Consider the following 17,266-nt stretch of genomic DNA (forward strand, 5'->3'; position numbering starts at 1 on the left):
TCGCCGGCGTGTGCTCCTGCCCCGGCGGGGGGACGGCGGGCAGCTTCCCTGCCGCTGCCGGGGCTCGCGGGGCCGGGCGCTCCGTTCCTCACCCGTGAGGCTGTGCCGCGGAGCCAGGCTGCGTGGCGGTGCCGCGAACGGGCTGCGCGGGGAGAAGCGGTGGGTGCCACGGGCTGGGGACAGGCGCGTGGGACCTGGGAGCAGGGTGCTCCCACCCGGAGGGTCTCAGGCCCCGCTGTGCTGGGGGAGGCTGTGGCTGTGCCGTGCGGGCCCTGGCGTTCCCCGTGGCGGCCGGCACGCCGTGGGAGGCTCTGCCCCGTGATGGAGGAGGGACACGGGGGACTCAGAGTGGCAGGGCTGGAGTTGGCTTCGGGCTGGCTGCAGCCTCGTGATCCCTGCGTGCAGACCTGCTGCGGGGCCCCACGGGAACCCAGGGCAGCGGTAGCCTTCCTCCCACTCCCCCTCCTCCTCCTCTTCTCCCCCGCCGCAGGGCTCGGCGGGCAGGGGGGCGGCGCAGGGCTCGCCTGGGCTCTCCCGTGCGCTGGGGCGCCGGCGAGGAAACCACGTCAGGAGACATTCCTGGGCCGCGCGCTGGAAACCGCAGCTGGTTCACGTGGCACCGGGGCTGAGTGCCCGGCACTTGCGCTCACCGCCGCTCAGCCAGGCCCGGGGCTCGCGGGGACGGCGCCGGGCTCGGCAGGCTGCTGTGGCTCGGCCAGCCCGGGCTCTGCTCGCAGCAACTGCGGGGGCCCTTTTGCTGGCCCAGCCTGTCCCTTCCCCTTCCCGGAGGGGACATTAGAGCCGGGCTCTGCCTTGCTGCCCACGCACTGCCTGCACCGTGCATTACGTGGATCGATGGGGACGGATCGATGCCACCAGCTGGGGACCAAAAGCCCCGGAAGGCAGCTGGAGCGAGGGCCAGTGCAGCTGCTGCGGTGCCCCGTGCCCTTAGGCAGGAGCAGAGCCCTGGTCCTTGTCCCCGCGGGAAGGAGAGCCGGTGCCACGCAGCCGTCCTGACGTGAGCGGTCTCCCTCGCCCTGGCTCCGCTCCCTGGGTCCAGCCCCTGGGGCCGCGCCGGCACTCGCAGCTGGAGCTCGTCGTCCGTCCCTGTGGCTGAGCCCCGCTGCCCGGCCCCTCGGGGGGCTGCAGTCACTGCTGTCACCTCCAGCTGGGTCCCACGTCACCGGGGACTGGGGCAGCTCTGCGCGCCCTCCGGCCAGGCGCTGGGCTGGGGGCGCCGGGCCTCCGGCTGCGGCCACGCTGCGCCCGCGTCAGCCCAGCCCCGCGCACCCGCCGCGGCACGTGTCCGGGGCCTTGGGAATGCCAGAACCTCGGCTGCAGCAGGCCGGGCCCAAAGGAAGCGAAACAGAGTCCCCCGCTACCCCGAAAGCCAGAAATAGCGGAGCCCGTCATTCCCAGGGGTTATAAATAGCCTTGGCTATCGGAAGATGTTGTTTTTCTGCATGGAAAATGCTGCCCTAGTTCTGTTTCATTAATCTGCCTCCAGAAATAGTCGTGATTCTTGGAAGTTTCTTGCTGCTCGGGTCTGCGCTGAACAGTTGTCTCATGGGGGCTCGGTGGGGGCTTTATGCTGCCCCGTGGGGCAGGTGGAGAGGAAGGTCTCCATCCCCCCATGTCCTTAGGGGAGAAGGTGTCTGGTGTGCGAGACCATCTGCAGACCAAGGGCTTCAGCGGCCAGTGAAGAGGCCCTGGGGCACGTGGGGCTGGGGCAGGCAGCGGGGCCGGCGCGGGGCTGCCGGCCTGGGGGAACCTCACGCGCCTCTCTCCCCGCAGCTGGACCCGCAGGCTGTGCAGACCAAGAACTGGCACATGGACGTGATTGAGATGAACGGGGTAAGCGGGGCCGAGGGGGGACCCAAAGCCCTTCCCTGCCGTGGCAGCGGGAGGGGAGTCGCTGGCTCCTTCCCCTCGCGGGGTGCAGAGGGTGGACGGGGGCCGTACCGAGGGCTCGCGCATCACGGAGGTGCGGGCCGGGGCCCGCCTGTGTCTCCCGCAGATCAAGGTGGAGTTCTCCATGAAGTTCACGAGCAGGGACATGAGCCTGAAGAGGACCCCGTCCAAAAAGCAGACTGGTGTCTTTGGAGTCAAAATCAGCGTCGTGACAAAGTAGGTCTGGGCCTGGGGGCGGCTGGCCTGTTCCTGTCGCTACGAGCCACGGGGTCTGGGGACTCGGGGGACTGCTCTGTGCTCGCGGTGTGTCCCCTGCCTCAGCCGGGCCCGGCTCCGCGAGCGCAGGGGCCTGGCCAGCGCCGTTTTTGCTCTCTGCTTGGGGCTGGCCCCTTCCCTCGCCCGCCCCGTCCCTGCGGCCGTGCGCGCGGATCCCGCCTGGCTCGGGGCTCGCAGGGCTGTGCTGGCCGCCGCGGGGTCCCGGGACCCCGTGCTCACACCTCCGCTTTCTGAGCCAGGCGCGAGCGCTCCAAGGTGCCTTACATCGTGCGCCAGTGCATCGAGGAGGTGGAGAAGAGGGGCATCGAGGAGGTCGGCATCTACAGGATCTCCGGGGTCGCCACAGACATCCAGGCCTTGAAGGCGGTCTTTGATGCAAGTGAGTGGCCTGGCGGGTCTCTTCCCTTCTCCTCTGCGGGCAGCCGCGTCGCTCTGGGAGGGTTCGCAGGCTCTGCTGAGCCTGCAGGGCTGTCGCTCACCGGTTGAGCTCGGCAGAGCTTGGGGTTAAAGCAGAGCTTCAGAAAGCACGTGGGCGAGGGGCCGCGTTGGCCGAGCCCCCCAGGCCCGAGCCCCGCGTCGAGAGCCCTGCTGGCTCCCCTCCAGCCGCTTCCCGTGACACCCGGCCCTGCAAGCTGGGGTCTGGCACCGTGCGTGTACAAAACGTGCAGATGTGCCCAGATGCGCCCAGAAAGGGGCTTAGGGGCAAGGACGAGGTGGTGGCTGGAAGAGCTGAGAGGTCTCAGCTGGGCGGCCGGGCCGAGGCTGCTGGAATTGCCGCCCTGCGGCGGCGCGGCAGCGAGGGGCACGCGCCTGCCGGGCTCGCGCGCTGGCCTCCCACCGGCGCGAGGGCGGCCGCCCCTGCCCTGCCAGCCCCCGCGAGGCATCCCGGCAGCCTTGCTCTGCCCTCACCTATTTTCGGTAGTGTTTGTGTGTTGCGCTCTCTGATCTGCCTCCACGCCTGGCTGGCTCCGGGGGAGACACTGAGTCAGGGAAATGTTGCAAATGGATTTGCAAATTGTTCCGCGTGCCGTTGCCTGGGCAGGCCAGAGCCGCTCGGCGGTTCCCATGCCCAGCGTGGCTAAGTGCCGCTCGCCGCCGCGGGCAGGAGCTGGGTTAACGCTCACATTAGTCCACGCATCCCTCTTCCCGGGGCTCAGCAGACCCGGAGGGCTCTCGGTGCGTCTCTGAGTGCCAGCCCCGAGCAGGTGACAGGGCTGCGGACCCGGCTGTGCTGTCCCTGCTCCCCCAGCCGCGAGCCTGCTCGGATCGGCTGGGGTGACGCGGGTGTCTGAGAGCAGAGGCAAAGGTGTCACGCGTGGGTGCTCTCTGGACAGATAACAAGGACATCCTCGTGATGCTGAGCGACATGGACATCAATGCCATCGCTGGCACGCTGAAGCTGTACTTCCGGGAGCTGCCCGAGCCTCTCCTCACTGACAGACTCTACCCCGCGTTCATGGAGGGGATCGGTGAGTGTTTGGGGATGAGCAAGGCTTGGGTGGCCAAGCACTGCTCTGTTTGGCATCGCCTGCCCTGAGGCTGGAGACTCCCCAGGGTCCTTCCCTGCGCGGCCCAGGCTCCGCAGGCTGCCGGGCAGCGTCCCGGCTGCCCCTGGCCCTGGGATCGTGGTGCGGCTCCCCGGGGTCCAGGCAGAGCCCCGCGGGTCAGGGCTGGCTGCAGTGAGGAGTCCAGTCCCACTGCTTCGGAGGTGCCAGCTGCCCGCCTGGGACAGGCACCCTTGCCAGTGCCGTTGCTGGAGGCTGGGCACCCCTCGGGGCACCCGGGGACCTCTCCTGGCAGTGGGTTTAGTGTGAGACTTGCTGGTATTCCACCGCCTGCCCCGTGACATCCAGCCGCTCGCGTGCGCCTGTTTAATGCTCCAGTGACCCAAGATGCAGGGTTTTGGCAACGCGCTCTGAGCTCTCTCTCCTTGTCGCCAGCCCTCTCAGATCCTGCTGCCAAGGAGAACTGCATGATGCACCTTCTCCGCTCGCTGCCTGACCCCAATCTCATCACTTTCCTCTTTCTGCTGGAGCACTTGAAAAGGTAACAGCTCAGCCCTCTGAGCAGAGCAAGCGGCAGCTCCCAGGGCCTGCCCGGCACAGGCGGGACGCACGCAGGACAGGCCCGTCTCCCTGCCTTGCCGTGGGGCTGGGGACGAGAGCAGAGTCCCGTGGGCTGAGCGCGGTGCCTGCGCTCCCTGCGGCTGCGGGCTGCTCCCTAATGGGAGGCGAATGGTGCTGCGCTGGTGCAGCGTGGGGCTGCGGGCGGGCAACCAGGGCCGGCCGCAGCAGCTGTTTTGGGCAGGCTGCAGCGTGGCCCTTGGCCTCTCCCAGCTCCTCCGAGAGGTGCAGGGCCTGGGATAGCGCTGTGGGACAGCCAGGGTGAAGACTGGGAGCTGCCAGGCCCAGGACGTGTTTGTGGGCTGCAGTGTGGCCCTAGAGAGTCTGCTCTGGGGCGCTTTGGTGCTGGCTGGCTGCAGCCCAGATGTGTGCCCAGCCCCAGATGTGTGCCCAGCCCCATCGCCCTGGGCTCTGGTGCGTTCGTGGGGAGCAGTGGCCAGGCCTCGTGGGCTGCAGTTTGTTCAGGCTCGGACACTGTGAGCCCCTTTGGCTGATGTTGGTGTTCTCCTCAGGCTTCCCGTGGCTCCTCTCCATGGGCCCTGTGGGATCCTGGAGGGATCCTGGGGCAGTTCTGCGTAGCACAGCCCCACAGAGCAGCCCCAGGGGTCCTGGGGACACCGCTGATGGTGCCAGCGGGGACCCTGCAGTGCGGCTGAGCGAGACCACTCGTGCAGGTCTGCTCTGCAGGCCACACACGTCCTTTGGCAAGACGCAGCTTTGGCTGCCTCGGCCCAGCTGTGCAGCTGGTCAGATGAGCTCTTCACAGGGACCAGCTGGCCTCGGTGCAGGAGGAGGTGTCGGCTTGGGGCTGTGCGATGTCACCCTTAGCAGGAAAACTGAGTGTCACGTCCCTTCCCACCACTCCTGGCCCCTGCAAAACAAGTCGCAATAATTCCTGTAACTTGCCTGCAGCACGCGGCCAAGCCCCAGGGATGCTCCCGCTCCGTGGCAATGCCCCTGTGCTGCACGGAGCTGCTGGTGCTGGGCGAGTACAGCAGTGTGTGGTTTGCCAAGTGGTCCCAGTGGCTGTATCCCTAGCTGTGCTCCCATGCCTGCTTCATCTTGGCTGAGCCTGGCTCCGTCTGCAGCTGGGAGAGACCATCCGAGCCTGGGGAAGGGCAGTTCTGGGGTCCCAAACCCTGCAGAGGACACAGGACTGTCACAGGGCCACAGTCCTGCAGGCAGGACCCGGCCAGAGAGCTTGCCTTGAGTCTGGGAACAGCACTCGCGGCTCGTGTTACTTGCATCATGAAACGTTTTTCTCTGGTTTGGCTAAAACCAAACAGAAAAAGTGATTGCTGCTGGCGGCGGGGGAGGAAAATCCATTCGGTTTCCATCCTGAGAACCGGGCACAGCCAGTTCCCACATCTGCTCCCCTGGCCAGGGCTCAGCGTGCAGCCTGTGCCGGGGGAGCACAGCTGTCTCCTAACATGGCAATGTTGTGGCCCTGGTTCCCTTGGTGAGGGCTGGCTGCGGTCCAGCGGGGCTGGAGGGGGTGGGAGCGTTTGGGGGAGTAGGGGCAGAGAGGCCCGGGCTGGTGCAGAGCTCCCCGTACCCTTCGGGGGCTCGGGAAGGGCGGAGGCTCGGCAGCACATAAGCAAGCGAGGGTTTGGTCACTGCCACATCACAGCCGGGGCTCGCAGCCAGGCCCGGCCGGCTCCCGCGGAGGCCGGGGAGGGGGCAGAGCTGCCTGCCCTGCACCTGGTTTTGCCGGGGGCTCTGAAGGGCGACTGCAAGCAGCAGCTGCCCTGCAGGGGCTGGTAGCCGGGAGAAGGGAGGTGAGCGCTCGTCCCCCCATGGCCGCGTTGCTCTGGGAGACCAGCGTTAGGATCTCCCCCTGCTCTCTCTCCCCACCCTGCAGGGTAGCTGAAAAGGAGCCCATCAACAAAATGTCACTCCACAACTTGGCCACAGTCTTTGGGCCAACACTGCTGAGACCTTCGGAGGGGGAGAGCAAAGGACACCTCACCCTGGCCTCCGACATCTGGTCGCATGATGTGATGGCCCAGGTGAGGCTGCGCGGGGTGTGCTGGCCGTGCAGGGACGCAGCCCCCACCGACACCGCCCTGCCCTGGCCACTCGCTGACACTTGCGTGTGGTCCCAAGGCAAGGAGGGAAGCGGCCCCTGCGGTGCTGGGGCAGGCCCAGGACCCTGCTGCACCCTCGCACCCAGTCTGTGATGCTGTGGCTCACGCTTTCCCCTCTGCTCACACACGCAGGCTGCAAGATGAACCTGCTGCCTGTCACCAGCTGGGCTGACACGGAGCTCCCCACAAAGCGCTGTCCCTTGGGGCGGCGCTGGGATGCGGCCTTGTCCTCCCAGCTCGCTCACTGGCCCCCATCCCGGCAGTGTGGCTGCCAGCAACATGCATGGGCCCGGCTGCAGGGGCTTGAACGCTTGTCCCCGTGCACAGGCTTGGGACCGCGGGGACTCTGCGACCGAGAGCAGAGCACAGGCTTGCGGGCACAGTGCTGCTGCGGGCTCACAGGTGCCACTGCAGGTTGCACTAGCCCAGGCCCTCCAGACACTCACGGGAAGCGGTGGGAGGCTGGAGAGGAGGGTTTTGCCTGCCTGTCTGTGTAGACTTGTCCTTCGCTGGAAATGGCAGTGCAGAGACAAACCCTGGCCCTTTCCAAACACCCTCCACTTGCCTCCCACAGGTCCAGGTCCTCCTCTACTACCTGCAGCATCCTCCCATCTCCTTCACTGAGCTGAAGCGCAACACACTTTACTTCTCCACGGACGTGTAGCCTGCAGGGGGAAGGCACCAGCCGCGAACACTCCCAGCCTCCCTGCTGGGGGACACGGACTGGCTCGCAGCCCCCCCAGGGAGAACAGCCTGGACCCAGGATGGTGCCGCCTGCAGTTCCTGTACAATCGCATACCGGTGGCCCGGTCTTGCCCCAGGCGCCGTGCCCCCCCTGTAAAGTAGTCGTGTCTTATGTCCCTTCTTGTGTTCAGGAATTGTTTTTATGTATATTTGTTCAACGGAAGAGGTAGAGACTGCAAACGGCTGTGGACACAGGCTTTCCCCTCGGCTAGTTTTCTCCTGGATTCCTTTCTGCCCTCTAACAACTACCAAGCATCCTCACGTCTCACCCAGCTCGAAGACTGCAGCAGCCCATGAGTGCCTGTTTCTCTGCCCAGCTCGCCTGCCCCATGCCTGCATGTGCAGCACCGGCTCGCTTCGGAGGCTGGGAGCTCCAGGGCTTCCCTCCCCAGTGACAGTGACGACCAGCTCCCTTTTGGCTTGCTGCCTGCGCAAACGTTGGACCCTGCGCCTGGACCCTGCTCTGCCCTGAGCAAACCTGTGATCACGAGAGCACAGGAGCAGGGTGCTGCATCCTCCTCACCACGTCTCTTCCGGGTGCTTTCAGGCCAGTTCCCCTATAGCCCTTGCGTGTGCTTTGCCTGTGTGCGTGTAGCATGGTGGTTACTTCCCCTCTCTGTTTCTCCTCTCCCGAGCAGCGTTCTGGGGTAACCCGCTATTCCAAGGCTGGAACAAGAGGTGCTGTGTTGGTCCTGAACCATGGCAGGCTCAAGGGAAGGCCAACAGGGCCAGATCTGCTCCTTCTGGCCACAGGCTGACCCCAGACCTGTGTTCTGGCCCATGACCATCAGGGCATGAAGGCTAAAAATTTCTCCAACAAGCCCTAGTGAGGAAGGGAACAGGGTTTAGGCCTTGTTCTTGCCAAGCAAGAGGATGCGTCCCTGCCATTTCTGTACGTCCGTATCTCTGCCTTAGCTGTGCGCACATGCTCCTCTCCAGCCAAGCACTGCCAAAAGGGTTACTGACTCCTGGGCACAAAACCCGCTGCAGCCTCTTGCTGCAACCCAGCGGAGCGGCCTGCCACGGCCACTAGAAAGGGAAAGTTTCTTTACCCTCCTTGGCCGTTCCCTGCTGCCCTGAGCACCAGGCAAACGGCAACAACTGGCTCTGCCTCGGTGCTAGTTGGGCTGCTGGAGGCAAGTGCTATTTATGCTCCAATTGCCCAGCGACCCAGCCTGAGCTGGGTCCCCCGTTCAGGGGGCCCGGAGGAGGGAAAGCCTTTGGATGCTCTATTTGGCTTGGCCCTCAGTACTGGAGGCAGAAGTGGTTCTTTTGCTCTCTTTCGCACCAAGCAGTCGCTGCTGGGTCAGGCATGCCCGGCTGGGTCAGTTCCATTTTAGTTAACAGCGCCAGCTCTTGCCCCGAAGGCTGACGGCTGGAGCTGTCAAGCAGCGTGCCAAGGCAGTACAGCAGCTTGCTTGCACTGGCCACCAGGCTCTGCTCCGGCCGCCTGTGCGCTTGGCTCCCGTTATGTCCCCACCCTCCCATGCTTACAGGTAGGTGCTGGTACCTGTTGGGACACAAATCCTCTCGCTCTGTGAGCCGAGTCTGTGTTCTTGTGGGAAAAGCCCCCTCCGCAATCGCGTTGGCCCTGCACTCTCCTGTGCCAAATGGAGATGGACCAGAAGTGACCAAGCGTATCCCTGCTTACAGCAGCGTTGCTTTTACCCATCTGACTAACAGACTGTTCCAGGTAGAGCCCATCCGCGTTCCACCGAAGCACCAGGTGTGTCCCAAGCCCACCTCCCCGGGGAAGGTGGCACCTGCCAGCCCCGCACCAGCAACGCAACTAAAGGAGCGGAGGCCTTTCGGTCCCCCTCTAAAGGGCTCACACACTCCAGACCCTACTCCTCTTGACTACCAGCTAAACAGAAGGGAAACAGCATTGCAGAAAATAACCAGGCGTCTTTCTTGGCCCTGGACCCAGTAAGGAGGCTGAGTTTTAGATCCAACCGCACAAGGGATCCCTGTGTGTCTGACTTGTTACATGTATCCAAGTCTCTGTCCATGATAGTGTCATTCCAGATGGAGACTCTCTACAGCCAATCCCCCCCCCCGCACGTCGGTGGCTGGAGGCCTGGTCCACGCAGCCCTGGCACAACAGGCTGCGGCCGTCCCAGCGACTGGCTTTTGTTTGTCCCTGCAGAAAGGAAAGGAGGGGGGATGGACTTTTGCAGCTACAGGTAGAATAGAACTGTTAATTAATATTTGACTTTTAAAAGTTAAGGATATATTTTTGTGTTCTGTTTCAATTTCTGTAGAGTATAAACTTTAAACGGCTGTAAACTGTGGGAAAAAAAAAACCATTAATAAAAATGCAAAGCCCCAACATTTGCACAAAAGAGCCCTGTGGTGTTGCTATCTGCACTAACTGATCACTGTGGCATCGTAGCTTCTCCCCCTGATGTGGAAATCTTGCTATTTTGTGTTTTGAGCCAGTGGTACAAGCACAGGCATTGTGCCAAGCAATCTTTTAAGAGAGATCTTACGGTTTGGGCTACATCCTTGCATTTCAGTACATTCTGGAGGAAAAACCTGGACTGTCTGGAGCCAGCCTGTTTAATCAGCCCAGAATTACTCAAGCTTCAAATTCAGCTGACTTGCACAGCTTCTGGCCTGAGGATACTGGACAGGCGCAGCAAAGGAGAGCATGCGATTTGGAAACCTCATCTGATTGATAGATCACATGGTGCTGTCTACGCGGGCACGGGAGACAATATGCCTCCAAACTGACCACTGACCATGTTATCAGCCAAACTACCCTGCTAGTATTGCTCTTCCAGGTAAGCAAGTGCTGTCAGTGTTCTGGGATGTCAAATCATGGATGAGCAGAATGGGAAGTGGTGGGGGGAACCCCCGTTAGGGGAGTACACTGAATCTGAAACACCAATGCCTCTAGAACACAAGGGTGGGTATTCGCCCTTGCAGAGTGGCTTAAGGAAGGTTAAAACCATTCTAAACAATTCTGAGTTTAAAAGTTATTCCCTGAGGCCTGACAACAGAGCTTTTAGCGTTTGGTTATAAGAGCAAGATACCTAACATGAGCGCAAATCAAAAAAGGAGCAGTTCCCTGAGCTCAGACAGGTGTTTTGACTTCAATATCAGTGTTTTGCAGAAATACAGCAGAAATGACTCTTTGATTTCCCCAGCGTAACACTGGGGCACTCAGGGGTGGTGCAAGAACGTTATGGGAAACAGTTCATGCGCTAAGTGAATGCCTTGCTATCAGTCCAACAGTGGTTTATTCTTACAACTCTGCTTTCTAGTCTAGCCATCAAACTGCTGGAACTAATGGTGCAAGCCTGTAGCAGTTAAAGCAGTAGCAAGATTATTGGTACTCCCACAGCGAGGTTAAATCAGGCTAGCCAAGTGGCTACAGAGAATTATACTTCTGCAACTACCTCTTTTTTTCCCCTTAAACTGTTTTGTTCATCTGCCAGTAACCACACAGTTCTAAGGCTAAGGATTCCTTTTTGCTTTTCCCTTTAAAACATGGTAAAGAAATCTGGCTCTCATCGCTGTACTTGAAATAAGACAAGTCGTACAGATGGTGGTTTGTTTTCAGTTGGTATTTTAAGAAAAGCCTGGAACAAAGTATTTCTCCACAGGATCTTACCTCTCTCCAACAGCGTAGCAAGCTGCAAACTGATAACTGTTAAACACTTGCAGCATGTTCAAATACACAGTAACCTAAACCACTGCATTTCTTTACAAAGACTCTCCTCCTGCCTCTTTCAATGCTAGCAACAGAGTTAGTTAATTAAAATCAGACCCAAAGGATCTAGAAAGCTCAGAGTCCAAGCTGGATTCCTGGAAACTGACAGTCAGCTGATCCATACTGGTGATGCTGCTCATTGCGTCTGGCTTGCTCCATCCTCACATACTCCTGCAACTCTGCCTGAAGCAGCACGCCAAGGCTCAGAGCCAGCTTATTGTTAGTCATTCAGGAAGAGCAGCCAGCACCCTCCAGTTCGCACTGATCAGGACTCCAAAGGCAGTGGAAAGGTACGCCTGATGGTTCCTCTGCTGTGATGCAGGCTCTTACCAGCAACACTGGAACAAAAGGGAACCTTGCCCCACGGGATCCCGCTGTTACCGTAGATAGTAATCAATTGCTGCAGAGAACGCAGCAAATCCACCACATCCGATAACCCCTGCCTTCAAACCAGCTGCAATGCAAAAGGGATTGGAAAGAATAAGAAAAAATAGGAAAGATATTTTTCCTCCCATTAACTAGCTCACACTGCTGGCTTGAAGAGCTTACACCTGCAGGAACCTCATAGTCCTCTACCAGGGAAAGCTGGCACTGCCACTGCCCAAGCGGACGGGGGTAACCTGGCACATGCTGGACTTGCGTTCCCAGGGCTGGACTAGCTCGACACACTGACTAGCCTCTGTGTTGCCAAGTCCCTCCCCAAGGGCTAGAAGAGAAAACTCCAGTGGTCATGGCTGATTTCAGTGCCCCCTGGGCACTGCAAGCATCTTTGTTGTTGGACAATAGATGGATAGGAAGAGCAGCTGCTGCTTTAAAAGCTCTAGGAGGAATAGGTCCAGGATAGACACAGTGTAACAAGCTCAAATAGGACCGCTTTCAAGAGCGCTTTCTTTTATTTTATGCTCTTTGGACAGCTTTTTGTTTTTTTAAGGTGAGAGAGTTTGATTTTTCTGATGAGCAGAGCAGCCCTCTTCCTACCTGCGGATTCCCTCCAGCTGTGATTACCCTCAAGGCTTCCCAGCAAGGTCCCTACTAGTGGCTGATGGACTAAAATCCCAGTGTTCCTGCTCTCATACAGTCAGGTAGAATTGCCCGTTTGATTTGATCTCGGGGAAGGGAGGGGAGCATTTTACACGCTGTTCAAGCTATCAGAGTTCCTGCCAGTGAAATACTATATATAAAGTAGAGCTCTGTTAACACAAAAGCTATAACTTCAGCAAGTTGTTCACTATGTATTTTTGGCTCCCTCCCCATGACACCATAGAAGAGTGTGGATAGCAAAGAGCATTTTTTGATTTACTTTCAAGTCACTTCTGTTGATTTTTCTCGTATCTCACTGTCCTGTATGACCAGCCTTCCCTACCCACACAAATCTTTCAAGCTGACAGGAAAGTGATGGAGATAGCAGTTCTGCCAGTTTGGAGTACTCGCTCACACTGACATCATCATAACCCCATGCAGAGAGATTTGTGTGGTGCCTTAAAAACATTGCTTGCTACTTAATCACATTACGGACTCATCACAGAAACAGCTCATAGCAGGCACTACCAACCTCTGAAGCCGATTGCTCCTCCTGTGATGCAGCCACTAATAACGCTATTCTTCCAGTCTGACTTTCCACGATACTGTGGAATTAAAAAAATCAGAGTCAAAAAGCAAATATGGAATGAACACTCAGTATCTGTGCTAATGCCAACAGATCTTAAATGCCTTTCCAGTCCCTTCTCGGCTGAAGATGTTTTTCCCTCTGTTCTCAGCAGATGGCCCCCTGCATTTTCAAATGTAAGACTTTTGGGGGCGGGAGGAGGGGAAAGAATGGGTCACTAGCAGAGGTAAGTCATATCCGTATGGCGCAATGCAGTGCTATGGCAAAGATTCTCAGGTGATCGGATACAGCCCCCAGAACACAGCACTGTGCAGAGGTGCCAGCTCAGAGATTTTTAAAGGCACTATAACCATGCGAGTGCAACACTGAGCCCGTCCACATAGCCCATTTCTCAGCACAAGCACGGGCCATTGCACTCTGCTGACGAAGATAAACTATTTCCATAGCCAGAACATACTAATTTTTCACTGGTGCAGAGATCTCTATGTACTGCTCCACTGTGCAAGTGAATACACTTTTCTTCTAGATGAGCTAAGAAATAATTGTGCCTTTCAATTAAAAGGCAGCACTGAAATTTAAAACAGGCTAATTTTCCTATTTAAGTAAATGGCTGAGAGATTTACCAATGAGCTGCACAAGATCATTTTTTTTGCTTTAGGGGCAGGATGAAAAAAGGCCTGTTACTTAAGAATTTCCATCAAAGGATCCCTTTCTACATCTGGAATTTTTATAGGTTCAAATTACCAGGTTGGAAATCACAGACTGATGTTTTAAAGTAACAACAAGTAATTGTAGCTAGGGTTTCAACAATAATGTTTATACTTGCCAATGCGTTCAGGCCTTGAACTGACAAGCACTTCATTATCACATGCACTTCTGCTTATTCCACCACAGAGAACAGCAGTTCTGAAGACATGTCTCAAAGATGAAAAGCTTTGTTGGCCAAGAAGCAGAACAAACTTTAGCCTATTACTGTCTTTGCCTCCTCCCTTTAAAGGGAAATACGTATTTCTTTAGATCTACATGCAAGAAAACACTTTATAATGCTGAAGAAATCGTTACTCACAGACTCTACCAGACATTCGGTGCAGGAGAACATGGCGCCCACAATGGCGAAGTTCTTAGCGTAGGATATGCCTCGCTGCCCCATGTCCTTGAGGACCTCCTTCGCGGTTGGGGTGCGATACGGATCCTTGGGATCGAACCCAACATTGGTGTCGATGCCCGCTGTGAACACGCCGAACGCGCCCCCCAGAACAAACCCTGCAGAAGACAAAAGGTATAAAAGGAGGCTCCGCTAGAGCAGGTCCCACCGGGATCGGGGCAGCTCAGGTGCAGCTCTCCCTCACCGCTGCGCGGCGGGGCCTGTCCCTTGAGGTCGCGGCCACCCTCCTCGCCAGGAGGCCGGGGAAAGGCTGCGGCGCCTCTTCGCTCCCAGGACAGGGAAGGGACACGGGGGCCTGGCCGGGGGGGCCCCTCCTCGCCACCCCCAGCCCTTTCCTCACGGCCCAGGCCCTCCCCGCACCTCCCACGCAGGCCAGCGCCGCCTTGAAGGCGCAGCTCTCCATGGCCCGCTCCACCATCTTCTGCTCCTCGCTCTTGGGCGGGCTGGGGATGCCGCCCAGCGCGGCGGGGTCCCAGGCGCGGGGCCGCCGCCGCTCGCCCACCAGGTGCTGCAGCAGCAGGCTGTACTGCAGCGGCGGCGCCTCGGGGCCCTCGGGGGGTGGCGGTAGCGGCGCCATGGCCGGTGTCGCCCGCCCGCGGATTCAGCCCGGCGCGGCGGCTGCGGCGGTAGGGGACGCGCCGGTAACGCGCCCTAACCTTCGCCCCCTCCGCGAAGCGCCCCACGGACGTTGTAGTTCCGCTGAGGGCCGCCGGCGGCGGCGCTCTCTCGCGCGGGCTGTCCCCGAGAACTACAACTCCCAGCAAGCTTCGCGCCCCCGGGCGGGAAGGGGCGGGGTGGGCCGCGCGGAGGCTCACGGGATTGGCAGTCCCTTGGGGCTGAGAGGAGAACTACGCTACCCGGCGTGCTCTGCGGCAGCCCCCTGGCGGCCGTTAAGACCGTTACAGGTGAGGCGAGGGCTCCGGCTGCCAGAGCATCCTCGAGAAGCGGCAGCGGAGGCAGCGGCAGGTGAGCGGCGCTGGGGCAGGCCGGGGGGCCTCGCCCGGGGCAGGGCCGGGGTTGCGGGAGGGCTGAGGCGGCGCAGTGTGGGGCCGGGTCCCTCTGCCCTGGCTGAGGTGCGGGGAGGGGGTGGGAGGAACCGTGGTGTGCGCCCCCCCTCCCCATCTGACTGACCGCGCCGGTACCTGTGGGGGCAACAGGTCCCAGGCCCCTTTACCGGGGGGGGGGGGGGGGTTTGCCAGAGCCTGTCCGGGAACGGGGCAGCCTCCCCGGTACGATTCCTCGAGCCCTCAGGACAAGTCCGGAGCATGGTCTGCTGAGGGCGATGCAACCCAGCAGGTAATGTCCCCCCACCGTTCGTTGGGGTGGGAGCAGAGCCTGGGTGTCACCGCCATCGCCACCGCAGGGACAAAGTCCTGCCAAAGTCCTTCTCCTAGAGAGCAACGGTTCGTTGCTATAGCGCACCCAAGGCGTTACTAGCACGGATGTGTGGGAAACTGCGGTGCGTCTCAGTGGACGTCCCATGTCTTCTGAGGTGAGCGGCAAAGAGCTTCATGGCACAGAGCGATTTCAGCCTATGAGGTCCCAGCTCGAGCTTGGACAGGATACCCCCGTCTTCCACATTTTCCATATGCTAAGTGAAGAGGTGAGAAGGTCGGAGCATCTCCTCTAGCCTTTCTCAGCAAACTTCGGCTGCTTCTGGCATAAAGACGGAATTTTACTTTAGGACCTCTATAGCTCAGAAGTGCTTAGGGCATAAACAAAATCTTTCTGTCACAAATTGCAAACTTAGCTAGTGTCGAATCAAATAAAAGTATAGCTCATTTATGCTTGTTCTGCTTGGTAATGAGGTGAGAATTGTTTCTTTTGTACTTCTTTGGTAACCAGGGAGCCGTCAAAATTAAAAGTCTTCTGTACGGGGTTTGCTTGTGTTTCATTTGCTTAGCCTGTTTTACCTTCTCGTTCTCGTGGACTAGAACCAGTTTTCTGCTCAGCTTAGCACAAGTTTTTAAAAAATCAGCTGTGTTGACTTCTTTTTTTTAATTTTTCTCTCTCTTTTAAATTAAAAAGCTATCTACAGTCTTTTTACTCCTGAGAAATAGTTGTGATGGTTTCAATAGGATGCTTCAAAGCAGTGTATTTCAATAACTGAAAATGATTTAAAAGATTTTAATAATTATTTTTTTAAACGATTGATTAAATGAGGTCTTCCTGATAGCACACCATGAAAGTCAGCTCTTTAGAGATTCTGAAAAAATCTGTTCTGTTTTTCTTTATTTATCCTTTGCATTGTATCTTGTTTACGTCTTACTTTTGGAGTGGATAAATAAGTTCAAATAACAATATAAATTGATGATTTTACCACCTCAAGTATTTCCTTATATGAAGTTAATTGTCAACAACTTTCCTCTTAAATTCCACTGCCCTCTACCGGCTGGATCATCAGACCTGCTCAATGCTGTTCCCTCCTCACTCTTTTTTGAGGGTAGAGGGGGGGCTTCTTTTTTTTTTAAGGTCAGAAACAATTGAAAAGCATGCTGTTACAATCTAGTAAAACAGTATCTTTACACGGAAGAGAAGGTTGCTGGCAGGACCATCTCCCTAAGGAGTCCTGAACTTTAGATTTCAATCTTCTCCTTGATCCAAAATAGCCTAGCTGGACTGATTTTGAAGTCACACTGCAAAGCCTATTTTCCAAAGGCAAAAAGGGAAAAAAAAGATATCTTGGATCAAGAATTTGAGCACTGAGAGTTTACATGTATAGCTGGAATTTTTTTTGACTTTCTTTGTTCCTGGGTTTTGGAGAAAATGTGGCATTTATGCGTTTACAAATACAATAAAATGTTTATAAACACATTTGCATAAATATTTCTATTTAGAAGCAAATATTTGTATATTTGTTTGTTTTATTTTTCTTCCCCCTTAGGTATTTAAATGTTTTTCTCCTTTTTCCATACGCAGATCTGTGTTTTGCATATGAACAAATATATTCAGTTGATTATTTGAATAACCTCATCAGCTTGAATGGGCTTTTCATGTGAGTGAAATTAGATGGAGGGTTGAGGTTTGGAGAGGGAGAATCCGAGAGTTCAATACATCTTTAGTTAACAAGCTCTTTATATGAAATTTCAAGCTGTTTATTTTCTTTCATAATCCTATGGGCCTTCACTATTGCAGATGTGTAGCCAGTGCATTTGATCCTTTTCCTTCACAAGGCTCTTATCTGAATGGTGTGCCTAAAATCACGCTTGGATTGGATTGGAGTCTTGGAGCTCTAAGTCCAGTATAAGACCGTAGCCTATTTTTAACCTTGTCTAGTCCTAGATGAAACATTTTCATGGTGGGTGTGTGTGTGTGGGGGGGGGGTTTCTGTGTGATGATAGTGTTAGATGCAGATGATCAATAGTTTCTTCTATAGCCTACAATGTCACCAATGTGCTGATGTGTTGTGTCTGTTTCAGCAGAGGGCAGCACCTACAAAACATTAAATATTTCAGTTTCACTTGACCTGTATGTACAGCAGTGTCACTCGGCCTTTGTCCTGCACTTCAATATTCTCCAAAAATGGTTCTGAAGAATTTAAACCATAAAAAAAAAAAAAAACCTTTTGCCTGAAATCCTCATTTTGTGTCCCTCTCTTAGTTGTAGAACTCCCAGGTTTCCAATAGGCTTAGGCTGTCA

The 17,266-nt window shown here is 56.9% G+C and overlaps 2 protein-coding genes across 3 annotated transcripts in view; one reads left to right on the forward strand and one right to left on the reverse strand.

Annotated features, from left to right (window-relative positions):
• Positions 1-9,485, forward strand: part of ABR (ABR activator of RhoGEF and GTPase) — a 33,056-nt gene extending 23,571 nt beyond the window's left edge. For both annotated transcript variants that reach the window (XM_067309890.1, XM_067309889.1), the window contains exons 16-22: positions 1,795-1,854; positions 2,018-2,127; positions 2,427-2,566; positions 3,522-3,656; positions 4,128-4,233; positions 6,172-6,319; positions 6,972-9,485. In XM_067309890.1, the coding sequence (XP_067165991.1) occupies positions 1,795-1,854; positions 2,018-2,127; positions 2,427-2,566; positions 3,522-3,656; positions 4,128-4,233; positions 6,172-6,319; positions 6,972-7,061 (789 nt within the window). In that variant the 3' untranslated portion in view covers positions 7,062-9,485. The remainder of the gene's footprint in view (positions 1-1,794; positions 1,855-2,017; positions 2,128-2,426; positions 2,567-3,521; positions 3,657-4,127; positions 4,234-6,171; positions 6,320-6,971) is intronic.
• Positions 9,486-9,562: 77 nt separating this feature from the next.
• TIMM22 (translocase of inner mitochondrial membrane 22) lies at positions 9,563-14,270 on the reverse strand. Its single transcript, XM_013953875.2, has 4 exons — positions 13,988-14,270; positions 13,529-13,725; positions 12,409-12,481; positions 9,563-11,310 (listed from the first exon to the last, which is right to left on the reverse strand). The coding sequence occupies exons 1-4, from the start codon at positions 14,202-14,204 to the stop codon at positions 11,234-11,236; spliced, it is 564 nt and encodes a 187-aa protein (XP_013809329.2). The 5' UTR covers positions 14,205-14,270; the 3' UTR covers positions 9,563-11,233.
• Between the last annotated feature and the right edge of the window lie 2,996 nt (positions 14,271-17,266).

This window comes from Apteryx mantelli, chromosome 22 (genome assembly GCF_036417845.1).
Source record: "Apteryx mantelli isolate bAptMan1 chromosome 22, bAptMan1.hap1, whole genome shotgun sequence".
Lineage (NCBI taxonomy): Eukaryota > Metazoa > Chordata > Aves > Apterygiformes > Apterygidae > Apteryx > Apteryx mantelli.

Bases quoted from the DNA above. Each gene is read 5' to 3' on its own strand.
- TIMM22 (XM_013953875.2), bottom strand. From the start codon at position 14,204: ATGGCGCCGCTACCGCCACCCCCCGAGGGCCCCGAGGCGCCGCCGCTG. The intron at 13,726-13,987 runs GTGCGGGGAGGG...TGTCTTCTGCAG, and splicing joins GGCGCTGGCCTGCGTGGGAG to GGTTTGTTCTGGGGGGCGCG. The intron at 11,311-12,408 runs GTTGGTAGTGCC...TTTGCATTGCAG, and splicing joins AGGAGCAATCGGCTTCAGAG to CTGGTTTGAAGGCAGGGGTT.